The following is a 22,427-nucleotide window of genomic DNA, read 5'->3' as shown; positions in this document are numbered from 1 at the left end:
CCCTCACACTAACCCCTTGAAGATCACCCTACATTGAGATGTCTTCACCCAGCCGGGCACAAGTAGTCCTCCAGAGGGGCAAAAGTCTTCATCCGATCCGGGCAGAAGAGGACCTCCAGACGGCCAGAAATCTTCATCCAGGCGGCATCTTCTATCTTCATCCATCCGGAGCGGAGCGGGTCCATCTTCAAGCCAGCCAACGCGGAGCATCCTCTTCTTCTGACGACTCCCGAGGAATGAAGGTTCCTTTAAATGACGTCATCCAAGATGGCGTCCCTTGAATTCCAATTGGCTGATAAGATTCTATCAGCCAATCGGAATTAAGGTAGGAAAAATCCTATTGGCTGATCCAATCAGCCAATAGAATTGAAGCTCAATCCTATTGGCTGATCCAATCAGCCAATGGTATTGAGCTCACATTCTATTGGCTGTTCCAATCAGCCAATAGAATGCAAGCTCAATTCTATTGGCTGATTGCATCAGCCAATAGGATTTTTCCTACCTTAATTCCGATTGGCTGATAGAATCCTATCAGCCAATCGGAATTCAAGGGACGCCGTCTTGGATGACGTCATTAAAAGGAACCTTCATTCGTCGGGAATCGTCGGAAGAAGAGGATGCTCCACGTCGGCTGGCTTGAAGATGGACCCGCTCCGCTCCGGATGGATGAAGATAGAAGATGCCGCCTGGATGAAGACTTCTGGCCATCTGGAGGTCCTCTTCTGCCCGGATCGGATGAAGACTTCTGCCCCTCTGGAGGACCACTTTTGCCCAGCTGGGTGAAGACATCTCAAGGTAGGGTGACCTTCAAGGGGTTAGTGTGAGGTTTTATTAAGGGGGGATTGGGTGGGTTTTAGAGTAGGGTTGGGTGTGTGGGTGGTGGGTTTTAATGTTGGGGGGGTATTTTTTTGACAGGTAAAAGAGCTGATTACTTTGGGGCATGCCCCGCAAAAATCCCTTTTAAGGGCTATTTGTAATTTAGTATAGGGTAGGGAATTTTATTATTTTGGGGGGCTTTTTTATTTTATTAGGGGGATTAGATTAGGTGTAATTAGTTTAAAATTCTTGTAATTATTTTATTTTTTCTGTAATTTAGTGTTTTTTTCGTACTTTAGTTTATTTAATTTAATTGTAGTTAATTGTAGTTAATTTAGGAAATTATTTTAATTATAGTGTAGTGTTAGGTGTAATTGTAATTTAGATTAGGTTTTATTTTACAGGTAAATTTGCATTTATTTTAGCTAGGTAGTTATTAAGTAGTTAATAACTATTTAATAACTATTCTATTAAAATAAATACAAACTTGCCTGTAAAATAAAAATAAACCCTAAGCTAGCTACAATGTAACTATTAGTTATATTGTAGCTATCTTAGGGTTTATTTTATAGGTAAGTATTTAGTTTTAAATAGGAATTATTTATTTAATTGTAATTTTTTTTCAATTATTTTAAATTATATTTAAGTTGGGGGGGTTAGGGTTAGACTTAGGTTTAGGGGTTAATACATTTAATATAGTGGCGGCGACGTTGGGGCGGCAGATTAGGGGTTAATAAATGTAGGTAGGTAGGTGTTGGCGATGTTAGGGACGGCAGATTAGGGGTTAATAAAATGCAAGTAGTGTTTGTGATGCGGGAGTGCGGCGGTTTAGGGGTTAATATATTTATTACAGTCGCGGCGATGTCCGGTTGGCAGATTAGGGGTTAATAATTTTATTTTGGTGTTTGCGATATGGGGGGGGGGGGGCTCGGTTTAGAGGTTAATAGGTAGTTTATGGGTATTAGTGTAGGTTTTAGCACTTTAGTTAAGAGTTTTATACTACGGCGTTAGCCCTTAAAACTACTGACTTTTAAATGCAGTATCATTCTTGACAGGAGAGGCTGTACCGCTCACTTTTTCCAAGACTCGTAATACCGGCGTTATGCAAGTCCCATTGAAAAGATAGGATACGCAATTGATGTAAGTGGATTTGCGGTATGCTCGAGTCTTCGAAGAAAAGTGAGCGGTACACCTGTACCTGCCAGACTCGTAATACCAGCGGGCGTTAAAAAGCAGCGTTGGGACCTCTCAAGACTCGTAATCTAGGCGTTAGAATGTTCATTTTATAATAAATTTCTATTAACAATTAATAACAGTAAAAAATAATGTCTGCTTTTATTGACTGAAAAATCATCAATTAAAATGGAAATGGAACACAAAACAAAGAACATTTGTACAATATTTGAGGAGTAGGTATCTCCCCCTTCCCAATTCTAAATACTTGTCCGTCTGTGTGTGCATAAATATAAAACATAGATTTGCATACAACTCACACTACAATAATGATCTTCAATTAAAAAAGTTAGGAGACCGCATTAAATCCAGCAACCACAACATACAAGGAGAGCAAAATCATTCAAAATCTCTTTCTAATAATTCCTGGAAAAATCCACATACATATGAATAAATTCTTTTAGTAAATGTGTTTTAAGCACATACATCAGAGGAGCTATGTATTTATATTGATGTTAAAGGGACATTGATTTTTCTATGCATAAATGTTCTGTAGATGATATATTTATATAGCCCATCTGGGAGTGTTTTTGTAAAAATATATAGTTTTGATTACTTTTTTAATAATATTGTGCTGATTTTCAGACTCCTAACCAAGCCCCACAGTGTCAGATGTGTACTCGCATTTACAAACTCCTGTTGGCTCCTGTTTATGTTATAGGCCTTTTCATATACACGTAAAGGGGGAGGGGGAGTGTCTGCTCCACATTTACCCACATTTAATTTCTGAGAAATGAGTAGGCAACTTCAAAAAACCCATTTACAAAGTAATTTATTCATATGTATGTGGATTTTATCTAGAATCTTAAAAAATAAAGAGATTGTCTTATATGTTGAATGATTTTGCTCTCCTTTTATGTTGTGGTTGCTGGATGTAGCGCTGTCTCCTAACTTTAAGTGAAATCATGGCTTTTTGGTACTAGGGGATAAGTAGTTTTTGAAGAATAGTTAAATCATAACTAAACCTTCATGCCCGAAACCTTTTTTGTATAATAATCTTCAAAACCTTATTGAAATTTTCAAAGCATTCACCCTTAGATGGGCAATTTGCAAGGGCAAGAATAACCTCCCCTTTAAATCATTTGTGCCAATGCCTCAACAGATCCTGCCAACTGAAAGATTGGTCTACAAGTCCCCACATTTGGTTTGGGGAAGTAGTAACCATAGTAACCTAAACAATAACAAACAAAATAGTGTACCTAATATGGTGCAATTTTTTTTGGATATATATATATATATATATATATATATATATATATATATATATATATATATATATATATAAAAATACACACACATACATACATATATTTATATATATGAAAATACACACACATACATACATATATTTATATATATGAAAATACACACACACACACACATATATATATATATATATATATATACTGTATATAAAATACACACACACACGTACCCAATTATTTAATCTTAGACCTGATAATTAGATCTGGGAGAGGTAGAGAAATAAAGCTAAGTGTTTAGTGTTAGTTTATTTTCATACAACTTTATAAGAACGAAGGTAGTGTTTCTTGGCTATTAGATATTGGAACGTTAAGGCAGACCCATTCAAAAAAGACAAGGTAATATGTTTATAGGTTACTGTTTAAAGGCCTAGCTGCTTCTAACTTATATAATGCTGCTCAATATTTTCTGTACTAAAGTAAGTAGCTTAAATGAGTAGTACACAGAGAGATACAACTTATAAACAGAACATGTATGTCAATTTACTAGGAGATACTTCATTGTACACTGCCCTCCAATGAATTCAAACCAGCATTTAGTGTTCTCTTTCCAAAATAAACTAGGCCTTTAAAAGCCCTTCACCATCCAACAATTTCATCAGAGTCACTATAGTTGACAAGCAGTAATAAAGGAATGAAGATTGAATAGTTCTGACAATTACATAGTCCAATACAAAAAGCTCCAAGACATATTGATTCAACTACATTGGATGGAGAACTAACAACATTTGTCCACATTATCTGGATCTTTATATGCATGTGTTAGTAGTGGTATCATCTGTCAAGAAGTGCCTAAAAAAACTGTGACTAGGGGCCCCAGTTATTTAAAGTTTGTCTTTCTAAATAAAAGAAAATAAAAAATGTTTAGAATAAAATAAAGGAATAAAGTAAGAAGAAGCAAATAAGAAGAAAGACATTAGAAGAAATAAGGGAAAATTGAATTTAACACAGTAGTAGAGATAAGGTTAGAATTTAGCACAAGGAGGGAGCTTATTTTATAAGAAAAAAGACAATATAAGTATATTTGGAAAGAATGAGATTAAGAGGAGTCCATAGGAAAAATGCAAATATATCTGGATGTTATATGAATATTTTATATTTCTTTAACCACATGGTGAGAGTTTACACAACTGTCACATGTGAAAATTACAATCCAGTCACTAAGGAGGTAAAAGGACCCCTAAATACAAGAGCTTAAATCCCTCCCGTTCTCCATGAATGCCTCAGTTCCCCAAATGTGTACAAGATGAAGTGAGGTGAATTATAATCTCTTAACAATACCAAAGAAGGCAGGTCTTGGATCTCAAAACTTTGAACAAATTCCTAAACGCTCAATCTACCAAGAAGGAGACAATTCACACTATTCTTCCTTCAGTGCTTATTTACATATTCCCATTCACAAAGATCATGTCAGATTCCTGAGATTTGCTTTCCTAAACAAACACTATCAGTTTGTGGTGATTTCATTTGGTCTGGCAACAGCAGCCAGAGTATTTATCTAGGTTATAGGAGCATTGTTGACTGCGGTTCAAGCTCAAGGAATCTATGTAGTTCCAAACTTGAACAATTTTTTGGTCTAGTCACCCTCTCTTCATTTGGGTGTGTCTCACACAGAAGCGGTTCTTCTGCTGAAAAATCAATCTTCCAAAAACCTCTTTAACTCATCTGACCTGCGTGTCTTTTCTGATGTTTGTAATCAATTCAGTAACTATGCTTCTGTCACTGACAGACCAGCGCAGCCTGAGACTGCAGCAGACCTGTACTCAACTTCAGTTCAGTGCATTCTGTTGCTCAGTGCATGGAAGTTGTGGGCCTCATGGTTGCTGCCTCAGATGCAGTTTCTTTTGTCAGATTTCTTCTTCACTCTCTCCAGTTGCAGATGATGCATCAGTGGAATGGAGACTATGAGGATCTGTCTCAGAAGATCCTGTTAAATCACAGAACAAGAAAGTCAATAACAAGGTTGCAGACTTGTCAATCCTTTGTTCAGGGGGCTTCTTTTCTTCAGCCAGCATGGGTGGGGATCACCACAGATGCCAACTTGCAAAGTTGGGAAACATTCTGGGGGTTTCCTAGAGTACAGGAAGTGTTATCTCCTAGAGAGGCGGCAATGTTGCGAATAAACATTTTGCAACTCTGTGCACTCTCAGGGGCTCTCCAGAGTTGGCCCAGTTTCAGGCAGGAAACCTTTCTTTGATTCCAATCCTACAATGTCATAGTAGTAGCAGTCACCAATTAGGAAGTCACAGTTACCTTGTGATAGAGGAAGCATCCAGCATTATCAATTTGGTAGAATGTCATCACTGCATTATCTCAGCTATCCACATCTAGGGTGTAAAAAATTGACTGATCTGACTTTTTCAGTTGCCCGTGTCTTCACTCAGCAGAGTGGTCTCTGGGCAGGTGTTGAAACATTGGGGTTTGCCAAATATTTTTAACCAGGTAGTGAGACATTGGGGCTTGCCAAAGATAGATTTCATGGCCTCTTACTTGAATCGCAAGTAGTCCCAATATTGTGCCAGGCCATCCTCAGGTGGATCTAATAGATGTCTTAGTGGTTCTCTGTTAATTAAACCAGATTTATATATTTCCTCCTAGAAGGGTGGTAGCCAGAATCAAACCAGAACAAGCTTTGGCCATTTTGTTCGCTCTGGTGTGGCCTTGAAGGATTTGGTTTGCAGATCTGATTTAAATATCTTTGTGCCCACCTTGGTCGCTTCCTCTCAGAATGGCCTTTATTACATCAGAAGAAGGCTGGTCTTTAAACATGCTATTCCTTTCTTCCTAAGGTAGTAAGGTGGTCTCTACAGATGCTATCAACCAAGAGATTGTGGTTTCTTTTTTATATTCAGTTCTTAAGAATTTTAAGGAGCAACTTGTTCATTACTTGGATGTTGTTAGAGCTTTAAAATATTTTGTTAAAGCTACAAAAAAAAAACTAGACTTATTAACTTCTATGTTTGTTTATATTTCTGGGTCTAGGTCTTTCCAGGGTAAAAAAAACTGTAATTTACCTCAGCTACTTGCCTTAAGGAATTAATTCATACCTGGAAGATACCTCCAAGTGCATTACTGCTCATTCAACAGTTGCCACTTCTTGGGCCTTCCGTAATGAATCTTCCATACAACAGATTTGTGAGGTGGCTACTTTATCTTCTATGCATACTTTTTCAAAGTTTTATCACTTGCCTTTTCAGAGGCTGCTTTTGGTAGGAAAGTTCTGGGGGCCATAGTTCCTGATCAGTAACATGACAGCCTTAAAGGGAAATTTCTTTACAATTCTATGTTCTATACAATCCTTTTAAAGGGACAATCTAATCCAGATATTTTATTGTTTTAAAATATAGATAATCTTTTTATTATCTATTCCCAAGTTTTGCCTAACCAACACAGTTATATTAATATAATTTTTACCGCTATGATTACCTTGTATGTAAGCCTCTGCAAGACTGCCCCCTTATTTCAGTTCTTTTGACAGACTTACATTTTAGCCAATCAGTGCTGACTCATAAATAACTCCAGGGAAGTGAGCACAAATGTTATCTATATGGCACACATGAACTAGAGCTGTCTAGCTGTGAAAAACTGTAAAAATGCTCTGAGATAAGAGGCGGCCTTAGAAATTAGCATATGAGCCTTCCTAGGTTTAGCTTTCAATAAAAAATACCAAAAGAACAAAGCAAATTTGATGATAAAAGTAAATTAGAAAAATTTAAAAATGCCTTATCTGAATCATGAAAGTTTAATTTTGACTAGACTGTCCCTTTAACTGTTTGTCCCTCCCCTATTACATGGTGGTCTTCTCGAGGACTCTTACCATCTGACAAAAGAAAACTAATTTATCGGATGAGCATGCATTTTGTTTTCTTTCATGTTGGTGAGAGTGCACAAGCCCTACCCGTTCTTTTGCACAGTTGATGGTAGCACTTGTTTTGTTCTTCTTTGCCCGATTTGTCTTTTCTACTTTTCAGTCAATTTGTTGTTTATAAAAAATATAACAATTAAAGTGTCAGTAAACCTTAAAAATAATGTTATATAATTCTGCACATAGTGCAGAATTATATAACATTATATTAGCGCAAACTTTATAAAACATAATATACCCTTTGATTTTTTTTAAAAAAACGTCTGTTTTACAGACCCGCTCTCTGTGCTCTTCTGAGCGGGTATATTATGTTTTATAAGGTTTGCGCTAATATAATGTTATATAATTCTGCACTATGTGCAGAATTATATAACATTATTTTTGAGGTTTACTGTCCCTTTAACCCCTTAACGACCGAGGACGTGCAGGGTGCGTCCTCAAAAAAAAGGCAGTTAACGCCTGAGAACGTACCCTGCACGTCCTCGGTGTGGAAAGCAGCTGGAAGCGATCCTGCTCGCTTTCAGCTGCTTTCCGGTTATTGCAGTGATGCCTCGATATGGAGGCATCCTGCAATAACCTTTTGAAGCCATCCGATGCAGAGAGAGCCACTCTGTGGCCCTCTCTGCACCGGAGATCGGTGGCTTCCTTCGTTGGTGGGTGGGAGCAGTACCGGGAGGCGGGTGGCGGCCATCGATGGCCCTGGAGATGTGGAGGGGGGCGGGATCGTGGGCGGGGATGCCCGGGGGCGCGCACGGACTTGCGCGCGTGCACGGGAGGGCGGGCGGGCGCGTGCACGGGGAGGGAGCGGGTGGGAACCGCTACACTACAGAAAAAGGTTTAAAATAAATCGGTTAAAAAAAGTAAAAAAAACAAAAACGATCAATGAGGTGGTGGGGGTTTGTGGTGGTGGTGGTGGGGGGTTTGGGGAAGCTACACTACAGAAAAAAAAAAAAAACTAAGAAAAAAAAAGCCCTTTTTTGTGCAAGCTGGGTACTGGCAGACAGCTGCCAGTACCCAAGATGGCCCCCAATAAGGCAGATGGGGAAGGTTACAGAGCTGTTTTGGGGGGGATCAGGGAGGTTGGAGGCTAAGGGGGGTCCTACACAGCAGAAGAATTTTTTTTATTTTATTTTTAAAAACCTAAACCCCCCAAAAAGCTTTTATTTTAGTACTGGCAGACTTTCTGCCAGTACTTAAGATGGCGGGGACAATTGTGGGGTGGGGGAGGGAAGGGAGCTGTTTGGGAGGGATCAGGGGGTTTGATGTGTCAGGTGGGAGGCTGATCTCTACACTAAAGCTAAAATTAACCCTGCAAGCTCCCTACAAACTTCTTAATTAACCCCTTCACTGCTAGCCATAATACACGTGTGATGCGCAGCAGCATTTTGCAGCCTTCTAATTACCAGAAAGCAACGCCAAAGTCATATATATCTGCTATTTCTGAACAAAGGGGATCCCAGAGAAGCATTTACAACCATTTGTGCCATAATTGCACAAGCTGTGAGAAACCTAAAATTGTGAAAAAATTAACGTTTTTTTTTTATTTGATCGCATTTGGCGGTGAAATGGTGGCATGAAATATACCAAAATGGGCCTAGATCAATACTTTGGGTTGTCTACTACACTACACTAAAGCTAAATTAACCATACAAGCTCCCTACAAGCTCCCTAATTAACCCCTGCACTGCTGGGCATAATACACGTGTGGTGCGCAGCGGCATTTAGCGGCCTTTTAATTACCAAAAAGCAATGCCAAAGCCATATATGTCTGCTATTTCTGAACAAAGGGGATCCCAGAGAAGCATTTACAACCATTTGTGCCATAATTGCACAAGCTGTTTGTAAATAATTTCAGTGAGAAACCGAAAGTTTGTGAAAAAATTTGTGAAAAAGTGAACGATTTTTTGTATTTGATCGCATTTGGCGGTGAAATGGTGGCATGAAATATACCAAAATTGGCCTAGATCAATACTTTGGGATGTCTTCTAAAAAAAAATATATACATGTCAATGGATATTCAGAGATTCCTGAAAGATATTAGTGTTCTAATGTAACTAGCGCTAATTTCGAAAAAAAGTAGTTTGGAAATAGCAAAATGCTACTTGTATTTATGGCCCTATAACTTACAAAAAAAGCAAAGAACATGTAAACATTGGGTATTTCTAAACTCAGGACAACATTTAGAAACTATTTAGCATGGGTGTTTTTTGGTGGTTGTAGATGTGTAACAGATTTTGGGGGTCAAAGTTAAAAAAAGTGTGTTTTTTTCCATTTTTTCCTCATATTTTATAAAATGTTTTATAGTAAATTATAAGATATTATGAAAATAATGGTATTTTTAGAAAGTTAATTTAATGGCGAGAAAAACGGTATATAATATGTGTGGGTACAGTAAATGAGTAAGAGGAAAATTACAGCTAAACACAAACACCGCAAAAATGTAAAAATAGCCTTGGTCCCAAACGGACAGAAAATGGAAAAGTGCTGTGGTCATTAAGGGGTTAAGGTGCAAACATCTGTACAAATGAAAACCCGGAGAATCAAGCGCGATAATTCTGTGACATTTATTATTAGCGTGTGTTTTGTCTTTTATGAAATTGAAGTTTCCATTCCTGTATCAGCATTATTTTCCTTTAGTTGGTAAATGATATGCAAAACATTGAGTTTTACTTTTAAAGGTAGCCTTTCTTCAGAGGTAGCTAGCTGTATGTTGCATATTTTTTGTATTGCAAAACAGGACACAAAGAACAAGTTAATATTCTTTTTTTTATATACGGCTATATCTAAAGGTCATATGACTTGAGTACAGGAGTTCCTGCAGTTCATGTGTGCCATATAGATAATATTGTGCTCACTCGCGTTGAGTTATTTATAAGTCAGCACTGATTGGCTAAAATGCTACTCTGTCAAAAGAACTGAAATAAGGGGGCAGTCTGCAGAGGCTTAGATACAAAGTAAGCACAAAGGTAATAAGTATATTAATATAACCTTGATAGTTATGCAAAACTGGGGAATTGTTTTTTAAACAATATAATGCTGGAGTAGACTGTCCCTTTAAATGGATTGGATAGAACATACAATTTTAAACAACTTGAATGTACGTCTATTGTCAATATTGCTTATTTCTCTTGTATCCTTTGTTAAAAAGTAATCCCAGGTGAGCTCAGGAGTGTGCACGTATCTTTAGCCATCTGGCAGCAGTGTTTGCAACAATGTTAGTATCAATTTTCTACATAGTTACATACACTGCTGCCACAGAAAGCTACACGCTCTTGAGCTCACCTAGGATTGCTTTTTAACAAAGGATACAAGAAAACTAAGCAAAATTGATAATAAAAGTAAGACAGAGAATACAAATTTTAAAAAGATTCCAATTTACTTCTATAATCAAACTTACTTTATTCTTTTTTATTCTTTGTTGAAGTGATATCTAGATAGGTAGTGTGCACATGTCTGGATCACTACATGACAGAAATTAGTGCTGCCATCTAGTACTCTTGCTAATGTATAATATTGTTGGAAAACTGCTGCCGTACTGTACTGTAAGTAAATTGGAAAGTTATTTAAAATTGTATGTCCAATTTGAATCATGAAATAAATATTTTGGCTTTCATGTCCCTTTAATTTTGACTTTCTGTCCCTTTAATAGCAATACCAATCAGTTTACATCCTAATATGAGTATCACAAAGTACAAAACTATATTGAACTGTTTTCCCTTCGCATACAAAAAATGTGTTATTTGTTGTACAGTATTTATGTAGTTTGTATGATTAGCATCACTCGTTTGCACATATTGTTTGATGCATTTCTTAAAACACATATTTGTAAATACAGAACATCTGAATCAGTAACTGATAAAATAGATAGAGGAAACTATTTTTTAAATTAACATATACACTGTGCATTAGCTGCTTTGTAGTTTTGTTTGTTATAAATAAACCATATAATAGATTTCTACTGTTGTTTTAAAACGGAGATTTAAATAGAAAAAATGGAGCTTGGCATAGCCGGCGTGTCAAATCTCTTATTTTAGATTGTCAGTAATTCCATCTCTGTTGCTTGAGGCTGAAAATTGTTCACTGCCCTAGATTCTTTAAAGCTTGCTGGGAAGATACAGGGAGTGCAGAATTATTAGGCAAGTTGTATTTTTGAGGATTATTTTTATTATTGAACAACAACCATGTTCTCAATGAACCCAAAAAACTCATTAATATCAAAGCTGAATAGTTTTGGAAGTAGTTTTTAGTTTGTTTTTAGTTATAGCTATTTTAGGGGGATATCTGTGTGTGCAGGTGACTATTACTGTGCATAATTATTAGGCAACTTAACAAAAAACAAATATATACCCATTTCAATTATTTATTTTTACCAGTGAAACCAATATAACATCTCAACATTCACAAATATACATTTCTGACATTCAAAAACAAAACAAAAACAAATCAGTGACCAATATAGCCACCTTTCTTTGCAAGGACACTCAAAAGCCTGCCATCCATGGATTCTGTCAGTGTTTTGATCTGTTCACCATCAACATTGCGTGCAGCAGCAACCACAGCCTCCCAGACACTGTTCAGAGAGGTGTACTGTTTTCCCTCCTTGTAAATCTCACATTTGATGATGGACCACAGGTTCTCAATGGGGTTCAGATCAGGTGAACAAGGAGGCCATGTCATTAGATTTTCTTCTTTTATACCCTTTCTTGCCAGCCATGCTGTGGAGTACTTGGACGTGTGTGATGGAGCATTGTCCTGCATGAAAATCATGTTTTTCTTGAAGGATGCAGACTTCTTCCTGTACCACTGCTTGAAGAAGGTGTCTTCCAGAAACTGGCAGTAGGACTGGGAGTTGAGCTTGACTCCATCCTCAACCCGAAAAGGCCCCACAAGCTCATCTTTGATGATACCAGCCCAAACCAGTACTCCACCTCCACCTTGCTGGCATTTGAGTCGGACTGGAGCTCTCTGCCCTTTACCAATCCAGCCACGGGCCCATCCATCTGGCCCATCAAGACTCACTCTCATTTCATCAGTCCATAAAACCTTAGAAAAATCAGTCTTGAGATATTTCTTGGCACAGTCTTGACGTTTCAGCTTGTGTGTCTTGTTCAGTGGTGGCCGTCTTTCAGCCTTTCTTACCTTGGCCATGTCTCTGAGTATTGCACACCTTGTGCTTTTGGGCACTCCAGTGATGTTGCAGCTCTGAAATATGGCCAAACTGGTGGCAAGTGGCATCTTGGCAGCTGCACGCTTGACTTTTCTCAGTTCATGGGCAGTTATTTTGCGCCTTGGTTTTTCCACGCGCTTCTTGCGACCCTGTTGACTATTTTGAATGAAACGCTTGATTGTTCAATGATCACGCTTCAGAACCTTTGCAATTTTAAGAGTGCTGCATCCCTCTGCAAGATATCTCACTATTTTTTACTTTTCTGAGCCTGTCAAGTCCTTCTTTTGACCCATTTTGCCAAAGGAAAGGAAGTTGCCTAATAATTATGCACACCTGATATAGGGTGTTGATGTCATTAGACCACACCCCTTCTCATTACAGAGATGCACATCACCTAATATACTTAATTGGTAGTAGGCTTTCGAGCCTATACAGCTTGGAGTAAGACAACATGCATAAAGAGGATGATGTGGTCAAAATACTTATTTGCCTAATAATTCTGCACTCCCTGTAGGAAATAACTGTGAGGGCTCTCATAGGTTTCAAAAGAGAAAAGAATACATTGAAAATCCTATATCTCACTGAGGGGCATGTCTCAATTTCTCAATAATAAGCAGAGAAAATGTACAATAAAGTACAGCACTAAATAATTCACTTTCAATCTTGTAAGTATTAGACATGCAAAAATGTGGGGGGGGGGGGTTGCAAAATAAATTAACAAATTTGTAATTGTCAAAATGTGTTTATTAACTAAACAATATATTGAACAACTTCAAAAATGTTCATTAGTTCATTTATTTTCCCTTTTAAGGGACCATCAAATACAGTAGAATTCACAACCAACAAGTACATAATCAAATTAAATAATATATTTAATCTGAATTTTAAGCAAGAATTTTTTCTCTGACAAATTTAAAAATGTACTTCAATTTGCTACCCCCCTGTATCATGTGACATCCATCAGCCAATAACAGACAATAATACACTGTGAACTCTTGCACATGCTCAGTAGAAGCAGGTGCCTCCAAAAGTGTGGGTATAAGAAAACCTTAGCATAATTTGATAATGAAAGTTAAGTCTCTTAAAACTGTATACCTAATTTAATTCTGGCTTTAGTGTCCCATTAAATGGACACACTAAATTAACTAATGAACTGATTTTGGTAAAATTTAATTCAAATAATTCATTCATTTTACAAAAGAATACCATTTGTATTTATTTATTTTTTTGCAATTGTCTAATATTTATTACCTACATTTTATTTTGTACTGTGTGTTTCATAATAGGTATCTTTAGGTGCGTTTGAAAGTCTTTGCACAGTTCTTTATATACGTATTTACAAAACCTCTTACAATTGCAGGATTTGCAAAAATAACTTTAAAGTGTTTTACTATATATATATGTGTGTGTGTGTGTGTGTGTGTAATCTTTCATAAGTTGGTTTGTTGTAAATAATGTTCAGCAAGTTTTTTGCTTGTTTTTATGGTTCTTATAAATACACGGACCATATACAATGTATAATGCAACTTTGTTTTGTCAGTTGATTAATTGTTCTGCCTTCCCCTACCTCGAGTAAAAGGACCCTTTCATTGCTAGTTGCACATGTGAAGTAGAAGAAAGTGAGGGGCTAGCCCTCTCCTTTTTCCTTACAGGCTATTATGGTATCTGGGCTAGTAACTTTACCACTCAGAATAGTAAACTATAGAGATATTTTTCCATCTGCCTGTATGATGTGTGTGTGTGTGATATATATAGATTTTTTTTAATGGTCTGAGGAAGTGGTTCGCCACCCAAAATGTCACTGTTTATTAAATATTGCTATTAGTACTAATACCGGCAAGGTTTTTCATGGGTTTATATATATATATAGATGGCTTAAGGTTAGTGTCCATTTAATGGTACTTGTGCATTTAGTGTTATGCTGTTTATTAAGCTATGCTACTTTCTGTAATGAGACTAAAATTCATACATGTACCTTTTATTTACATAGAAATCTGCCTTGTGCAACAAATGGTACCAGTGATTGGTATTCTCCACCAGTATCCCAGGCTGTCTCTGACATAATCAACAATGGCAACTGGAGCATGAGCAATCCCTCTCCATCTTGTGAATGCAGCACTCCAGAAAAGACTTTGATGTTGCCAGAGTGCCCTCTTGGAGCTGGTGGACTTCCTCCCCAAGAGGTAAGTGCTCCTGTAAACCAAATAACTTGTTGCTGCCTGTAGAGGAACCCACTGGTAAACATATTGATAATAATATGGATTGTGTGGCAAAGTAACTTCGGTTTTACTGGCAATATCCTCAAACCACTGTGTGTTCAGGTTTCAACATTGGAAACCTACAATAACTTGCTTCTAGTTATTTTTATCTGATATTTAAAATAAAAAATGTCATTCTTAGAACAAGGTGTTATTCTTTACTATAAATTAATGTTGTAGAAATTAGAAGTGTTGGAGATAAATAAACTGAAGGATACATTCAGAAACAATGAGCCCTCAAGACTGAAAACAATCTATAGTTCATGCTTTCATTATTGTTTTTTTTTTTGTAATCTAACTATTTTATTTAAGTTCATATTTAAAGTGACATTAAACACTAAGGGGACGAATTATCAAGCTCCGAAAGGAGCTTGATGTCCCATAACTTGTCGCTGCTCCATAACTTGTCCACCTGTTCTGAGGAGGCGGACAGAAATCAACCCGATCAAATATGATTGGGTTGATTCACACACCCTGCTAGCGGCCAATTGGCCGCAAATCTGCAGAGGGCTGTACTGCACAAGCAGTTCTGGTGAACTGCTTGTGCAATGATAAATGCCGACAGCGTATGCTGTCGGCATTTATTGATGTGCAGCGGACATGATATGCTACATCTTATCATGTCCGCTCACACTTTGATAAATATGCCCCTAAGGGCTAGATTACAAGAAGAGCATTATTTAACGCTCCAACCTGAGCGTTAACTGCGCTAGAAGTAAGCTTTTTGCTCTAGTTGGTTGCGTTCGTATTATGAGTTGAAAGTAAACTGTTTTGAAAGTAATCTCGAACTAACCTGACGAGTGCAAAAAGCCAAACTTAGAATATTGTGTACACGTACACATATTCCCCCATAGAAGTCAATGGACCAAAAAAAGTAGAAAAACAAACACCCTACTCGCATGCTCGATCGCATATTCTCGTCTGCACTAAACCAACATGAAAATATGAATATTTCATATTCAAATGCTCTTCACATAGCAGAATAATCATAAATACATATTTCTATATATATATCTCATGATATTTTTGTACAATATATATTTATACCTTAGTAAGACAACACAAACAATTTCAAAGCTGCGCAAAGCAGTAGTGCAATAATAGACAACAATTAGTAATTACAATCATTTAGTTAGGGTAGACTTGGTCTACCTCAATCAAAATTTTCAAACGTAAAAATCTTGAGTGTATTGGCATACAGACCAGAAAGATAGTCCCACTCTTCTGAAGGTTCCCTTAATCAGTCCTGATGTATAGATCTTACATTGAAGACCCACTTTCAATAAACCACAGACGTGCCTCGGGGAGTATGTATAATTCACCTAGATGTGAAGTCTTGGTTTCCTAGAAATGGATAGTTCTCCCTTTAAGGAAACACAGGTGCAGCTTCCACTCTTTCTGAGCACTAAGGAGTACTCAGGCAAAGAAACACTGAAATATAAGCAAAAAGACGTGTATCCTCGATTCAAGGTAAATATATTAATTATTGATTTATTTATTTATTGGAGCACATAATCATATGCACTTACTAGAATTAAAAAATAAAATCGCCTTAGAGCGGAGTTCAAATCAATTGCGGCTCCGGGTGGCTCTCCAGGCACACGTTTCGTCTGGCCTCTGCAGACTTTTTTAAGACATTCGTATCAGGTGATCCAAGCGTCTTGAAAAAGTCTGCAGAGGCCAGACGAAACGCGTAGATGGATCGGTCTACAGTTGCCTTATCACTTACTATACAGAAGTCACTGAGAATTTACCATTTGCCTTTAGCGGATTTCCATGAGTGGCGTAAAGCAGTGCAGAGTGCCTGGAGAGCCATCCGGAGCCGCAATTGATTTGAACTCCGTTCTAAGGCGATTTTATTTTTTAATTCTAGTAAGTGCATATGATTATGTGCTCCAATAAATGTTTAATATAATTACCTTGAATCAAGGATGCGCTTCTTTGTGCTTATATTTCAATATATTTATACATATATATATATATATATATATATATATATATATATATATACACATATACATGGTTATATAAAGGTATATATATATATATATATATATATATATATAAATATCTGTTTAGAATTACATAGAAAATATTATGCTATGTGCAGAACATAGGAATGTTAAATATTTACAGTAAATACATAGTATAACACTTTATTAAACATGAATATTGCATAAATATGCATTTACATGTTTTCATCTACTTAACTGCAAAGGGTTACAATACACTTGTATATATGCTTTATGTGTACACATGTATTTATGTGTTTACTAGGCGATAAGCCTGCCCAGAGGGCAGTCTATGTTTAAAAAATACAAACCCCCAAGCTAAAGTTACAAAAAATAAAAAAAGTAAAATTACAGAAAAATTAAACAAAGCTATCCAAAATATAAAAAAAATTAAACCTAAACTAATACCCCTATAAAAATAAAAAATTACCCCAAAATAAAAACACCCCCTAATCTAATACTAAACTACCAATAGCCCTTAAAAGTGCCTTTTGTAAGGCATTGCCGTAAGTTAAACAGCTCTTTTACATTTAAAAATTACTAAATCCCCCCTAACAGTAAACCCCCCCCCACCCACTAAGCCCCCAAAATAAAAAAACTAACACTAAAAAAAAACTAAACTACCCATTGCCCCTAAAGGGGCATTTGTATGGGCATTGCCCTTAAAAGGTCATTCAGCTCTTTTACTGCACTTAAAAGGGCAATCCGCTCTTTTCCAGCCCAAAAAACACTAATCTAAAAAAATAGCCACCCAAAGGCGGCTCCATCATCTTCTATCTTCATTCAGAACGTGCGGGCGGTTACGTGTTTGTTTTTTTTTTTTTTTAAGGCTTCGGGTTTGCCCACACTGCATCTAGGTGGATTCCAAAAATGGCACCCTGTCATTTTCGGAATCCACCGGGATGCAGCTTCACTGCATCCAGGTGCATTCTTTTGGCTGCACGCCAGTTAACATTCTTTTGGCTGCCTCGTGCAGCCAATATTCCTTTGAGGATGCGTGCGCAACTAGCGATAGCAACAGATGCGTTACAAATGTGATTATAATTTAGATATGTGTATATATGTCTGTAAATACATAAATATACATAAATACAAATGTTCACACACAGACATGTAAATACATACATATACATCTTTAGACATGTCTTTTTTTCTAACACCTGAGACCTCATATCTTTGAGCCCTTATAACTTTTGTGTGCAGTTTTTTTTAAAAAAATATTTTTTAATCAGATGGTGTTATTTTGAATGTAACTGTACTTTTTTTTTAAATATATTTGTGATAGGGTTTTTTGCAGCTTTTTTCTTTTGCGAAACAGTTAACTAGAACTCTGAGGACGCGATAACCTGATGCGTTAACTTCAATTGCGCTCAAGCGATCACGTTTACTTTCAACTTGTAATATGAGCGGTAAACCGAGCACTATCACCTGCGATAAACCCCTTATCAATTATGCATAACTGTCTGTTAGCGTTCCACTCGTAATCTGGCCCTAAATAAATGCTAGATAGAATTATTCATTCAAAGAAAAGATTAGTCTGAGAATAGCATGTACAGTAGATGTATTTTTTAACCTTTCATTCGTTGTTTAAATATTGACAAAATAAGTGTAGGGTTTTAGTGTCTATAAAGCAATGGGAGCTGCCATGTTGTAACTTAGGTTACCTTCTTTGCTGTGGCCAATTTAGGGACAGTTGTAAATAGGTCACTAGAGTGTGCAGCCAATGGCTGTGTGTAATATAACAGTGTTCTGCACTTCTACTTCTGACAGGAACTGAAAAGCTCACAATTTCAGAATGGAATTACAGGAAAAGGGTACAAAATAAATAATGAAAGTATATTGCAGAGTTTTTTTTATATATATATACTATTTATTTTATATTGCCATCTCAAAGTGTTTAATGTCCCTTTAACCATTTTATCTATAATCATATTGTCTTGGCTCCTTAAAGAACCTTTAAGTTAGAACAGTATTATTGACAAATACATAATAAAAAGGCAATGATTTTGTTTTTCAAATTTAAGAATAATTATATTTCCCCCTCCTTTATATCATGTGACAGTTGTCAGCCAATCCCAAAACACATATACAGATATACTGTGCTCTCTTGCACATGCTCAGTAGGAGCATGTGCCTCAGAATGTGTGCATATAAAAGGATTATGTAAATTTTCATAATAGAAGTGAACTGGATTGGTTTTACATTGCATACGGTATCTGAATCATGACAGTTTAATTTTGACTTTAGTATCCCTTTAATGTTTATTAGAGCCCCACATCTCCATTATACAGTTAAAACAATGGGCTTCTTGTCCTTAGAGCAGTCATGTGATTGTCATAGTTATAATGGCTTGACTTTTTTTTCTGGGGGTATCCTAATTATTTGTATAGAAAGGTAAGAAAGGTGATAGTTACAGCATGATTGTGCTGTATAAAACTATTCATTGGCGCAATTATTTTTGCTTTCTAAAACATTGGTGTGTCCGGTCCACGGCGTCATCCTTACTTGTGGAAATATCTCTTCCCCAACAGGAAATGGCAAAGAGTCCCAGCAAAGCTGGCCATATAGTCCCTCCTATGCTCCGCCCACCCCAGTCATTCTCTTTGCCGTTGCACAGGCAACATCTCCACGGAGATGGTTAAGAGTATGTGGTGTTTAGTTGTAGTTTTTTTTTTTATTCTACTATCAAGAGTTTGTTATTTTAAAATAGTGCTGGTATGTACTATTTACTCTGAAACAGAAAAAGATGAAGATTTCTGTTTGTGAGAGGAAGATGATTTTAGCAGACAGTAACTAAAATCGATTGCTGTTTCCACATAGGACTGTTGAGATGAAGTAACTTCAGTTGGGGGAAACAGTTAGCAGACTTTTCCGCTTAAGGTATGACTAGCCATATTTCTAACAAGACTCTGTAATGCTGGAGGGCTGTTATTTCCCCTCATGGGGACCTGTAAGCCATTTTCTTAGTCTCAAACAGAATAAAGGGCTTAATATGGGCTATAAAACTGGTAGACACTTTTATGGGCTAAATCGATTGCTTTATTTGGACATTTTATACATGTTTTTGCTGATAATTCACACTTATAAACTTGGGGAACGTTTTTTAACGTCAGGCACTATGTTAGACACCTTTTCCAGTCAGGAAGGGCCTTCCCAGTTGTAGGCTGAGCCTCATTTTCGTGCCATTACTGCGCAGTTGTTTTTGAGAGCAAGACATGCAGATGCATGTGTGAGGACCTGAAAGTAGTTGGAAAAGCTCCTAGAAGGCGTCATTTGGTATCGTATTCCCCTCTGGGCTTGGTATAGTCACAGCAAAGGCTGTAGCTGGGACTGTATAGGGGTTAAATCTGTAACCGGCTCCGGTTTCATTATTTTAAGGGTTAAAGCTCTGAAAATTGGTGTGCAATACTTTTAATGCTTTAAGACACTGTGGTCTTTGAACAATTCCTTCATATTTTTTCACATATTCAGTAATAAAGTGTGCTCTGTTTAAAATTTAAAGAGACAGTAACGGTTTTGTTTTAAAACGGTTTTTGTGTTTTATTGACAAGTTTAAGCCTGTTTAACATGTCTGTGCCTTCAGATAAGCTATGTTCTATATGTATGAAAGCCAATGTGTCTCCCCCTTCAAAATTGTGTGATAATTGTGCCATAGCGTCCAAACAAAGTAAGGACAGTACTGCCACAGATAATGAAATTGCCCAAGATGATTCCTCAGATGAAGGGAGTAGACATGGTTCTACATCATCTCCTTCTGTGTCTACGCCAGTTTTGCCCACGCAGGAGGCCCCTAGTACTTCTAGCGTGCCAATGCTTATTACCATGCAACAATTGACGGCTGTAATGGATAACTCCATAGCAAATATTTTATCCAAAATGCCTACTTATCAGAGAAAGCGTGATTGCTCTGTTTTAAACACTGAAGAGCAGGAGGGCGCTGATGATAATTGTTCTGTCATACCCTCACACCAATCTGAAGGGGCCATGAGGGAGGTTTTGTTAGATGGGGAAATTTCAGATTCAGGAAAAATTTCTCAACAGGCTGAACCTGATGTTGTGACATTTAAATTTAAATTAGAACATCTCCGCGCACTGCTTAAGGAGGTGTTATCTACTCTGGATGATTGTGACAACTTGGTCATTCCAGAAAAATTATGCAAGATGGACAAGTTCCTAGAGGTTCCGGTGCATCCCGACGCTTTTCCTATACCCAAGCGGGTGGCGGACATAGTGAATAAGGAGTGGGAGAAGCCTGGCATACCTTTTGTTCCCCCTCCTATATTTAAGAAATTATTTCCTATGGTCGACCCCAGAAAGGACTTATGGCAGACAGTCCCTAAGGTCGAGGGGGGCAGTTTCTACTCTAAACAAGCGCACTACTATTCCTATCGAGGATAGTTGTGCTTTCAAAGATCCTATGGATAAAAAATTGGAAGGTTTGCTTAAAAAGATTTTTGTACAGCAAGGTTACCTTCTACAACCCATTTCGTGCATTGTTCCTGTCACTACAGCAGCGTGGTTCTGGTTCGAGGAACTAGAAAAGTCGCTCAGTAGAGAGACTCCATATGAGGAGGTTATGGACAGAGTTCACGCACTTAAGTTGGCTAACTCTTTTATTTTAGATGTCGCTTTGCAATTAGCTAGATTAGCGGCGAAAAATTCAGGGTTTGCAATTGTGGCGCGCAGAGCGCTTTGGCTAAAGTCTTGGTCAGCGGATGTATCATCCAAGACAAAATTGCTTAACATCCCCTTCAAGGGTAAAACTCTCTTTGGACCAGAATTGAAAGAGATTATCTCAGACATCACTGGGGGAAAGGGTCACGCCCTCCCACAAGATAGGCCTTTCAAGGCCAAGAATAAGTCTAATTTTCGTTCCTTTCGTAATTTCAGGAACGGACCGGCCTCTAATTCTGCATCCTCTAAGCAAGAGGGTAATGCCTCACAGTCCAAACCAGCCTGAAAACCGATGCAAGGCTGGAACAAGGGTAAGCAGACCAAGAAGCCTGCTACCGCTAACAAAACATCATATAGGAGTAGCCCCCGATCCGGGACCGGATCTAGTGGGGGGCAGACTCTCTCTCTTTGCTCAGGCTTGGGCAAGAGATGTTCAGGATCCCTGGACGCTAGAAATTAATTTCTCAGGGTTATCTTCTGGAATTCAAGGAACTACCCCCAAGGGGAAGGTTCCACATGTCTCACTTATCCTCAAACCAAATAAAGAGACAGGCGTTCTTACATTGTGTAGAAGACCTGTTAAAGATGGGAGTGATACACCCAGTTCCAATGACGGAACAAGGAATGGGATTTTACTCAAATCTGTTCGTAGTTCCCAAAAAAGAGGGAACCTTCAGACCAATTCTGGATTTAAAGATCCTAAACAAATTTCTCAGGGTACCATCGTTCAAAATGGAAACCATTCGAACGATTCTACCCACTATCCAGGAAGGTCAATTTATGACTACCGTGGATCTAAAGGATGCGTGCCTACATATTCCTATCCACAAAGAACATCATCAGTTCCTAAGGTTCGCCTTTCTGGACAAACATTACCAGTTTGTGGCCCTTCCATTCGGATTAGCCACTGCTCCAAGGATTTTCACAAAGGTACTCAGGTCCCTTCTAGCGGTTCTAAGACCGAGGGGCATTGCAGTAGTACCATACTTGGACGACATTCTAATACAAGCGTCGTCCCTTTCAAAAGCAAAGGCTCATACAGACATCGTTCTGGCCTTTCTCAGATCTCACGGATGGAAGGTGAACATAGAAAAAAGTTCTCTGTCTCCGTCAACAAGAGTTCCCTTCTTGGGAACAATA

The 22,427-nt window shown here is 37.6% G+C and overlaps 1 protein-coding gene across 1 annotated transcript in view; it reads left to right on the top strand.

Moving 5' to 3' along the window:
* Positions 1 to 22,427, top strand: part of LOC128649747 (phospholipid-transporting ATPase ABCA1-like) — a 2,013,556-nt gene that overhangs the window by 1,223,856 nt on the left and 767,273 nt on the right. The window contains exon 31 of the mRNA XM_053703184.1: positions 14,334 to 14,526. Coding sequence (XP_053559159.1) covers positions 14,334 to 14,526 — 193 coding nt within the window. The remainder of the gene's footprint in view (positions 1 to 14,333; positions 14,527 to 22,427) is intronic.

Source organism: Bombina bombina, chromosome 2 (genome assembly GCF_027579735.1).
Source record: "Bombina bombina isolate aBomBom1 chromosome 2, aBomBom1.pri, whole genome shotgun sequence".
NCBI classification, from domain to species: Eukaryota; Metazoa; Chordata; class Amphibia; order Anura; family Bombinatoridae; genus Bombina; species Bombina bombina.
The sequence above is the reverse complement of the archived record's forward strand: the minus strand, read 5'-3'. Positions and strand labels throughout refer to the sequence as shown.